Raw genomic sequence first — 787 nt, forward strand, 5'->3', positions numbered from 1 at the left:
CCAAGCCCTCCACGCGCGCCACTCAGACCATGACCTACGAGGTCCTGTGTCGCCTGGCCACTTTCACCGGCTCGCTGCCCGACGAACGGGTGCGCCCCGCCCCACCCCATCCCACTCACCCCCCCCGGCTGCTGCCCCGCCACCTCCCAGGCCTCCCCTGCTCTGCTCACATCGTTGCATGTGCGCCGGTGGTGGTCGGCTGGCTGGACGACAGGGACTTTGGGAACAGCTACCCGTGGGTGCTGTCGCACGACTCGCCCGAGGGCGAGGAGGCCACGCGCGGGTACGACGACGTCAAGTACTTCCTGTGGGACACCCCGCCCTACGAGAACATCGGCACGCTGGCCATCGCCCGCATCAACAAGTTCGTCGTCAACGGCCGCGACGAGACGGCCGGCGACTCAGCCGACGATGACGAAGGTGGTGGCCAGGGCCAAGGTGACGACGATGCGAAGCCGGCGAGTGTGGAGGAGAATGAGGAGATGGTCAAAGAGGCGGAGAAGCAGGGCAGGAACGTGCTGATCAAGCTCAACGTGAAGATCCGAACGAAGAGCCAGTTCTTCGGAGCGCCAACGGAGGCCACGGCAGACCGCCAACAGGAACAGCAGCAGGCAGGGGAGGAGAAAGAAGAAGGCGAGGCAGCGGCCGAAGCGCGCCGCAGCTGCGTACCGCGTCAGCTGCTGCTCCAGAAGCGCTACACGGACCCGTTCACGTACACGAGAGTGCAGGAGCTGCTCTACGACCTCAACGACAGCGTCAAGCGCGCCAAGTCCAGCGACAGGTACCG

General features: G+C 65.8%; 1 protein-coding gene across 1 annotated transcript; it reads left to right on the forward strand.

The window, feature by feature from the left end:
* Nucleotides 1-29: 29 nt before the first annotated feature.
* Nucleotides 30-779, forward strand: ACA1_041640 (uncharacterized protein; the record flags this gene model as incomplete). Its single annotated transcript, XM_004340782.1, has 1 exon — nucleotides 30-779. A coding segment is annotated over one exon (750 nt), but the record flags the coding sequence as incomplete, so codon positions are not given.
* Nucleotides 780-787: the final 8 nt, after the last annotated feature.

This window comes from Acanthamoeba castellanii, assembly GCF_000313135.1.
Source record: "Acanthamoeba castellanii str. Neff unplaced genomic scaffold scf7180000084572, whole genome shotgun sequence".
NCBI classification, from domain to species: Eukaryota; Discosea; order Longamoebia; family Acanthamoebidae; genus Acanthamoeba; species Acanthamoeba castellanii.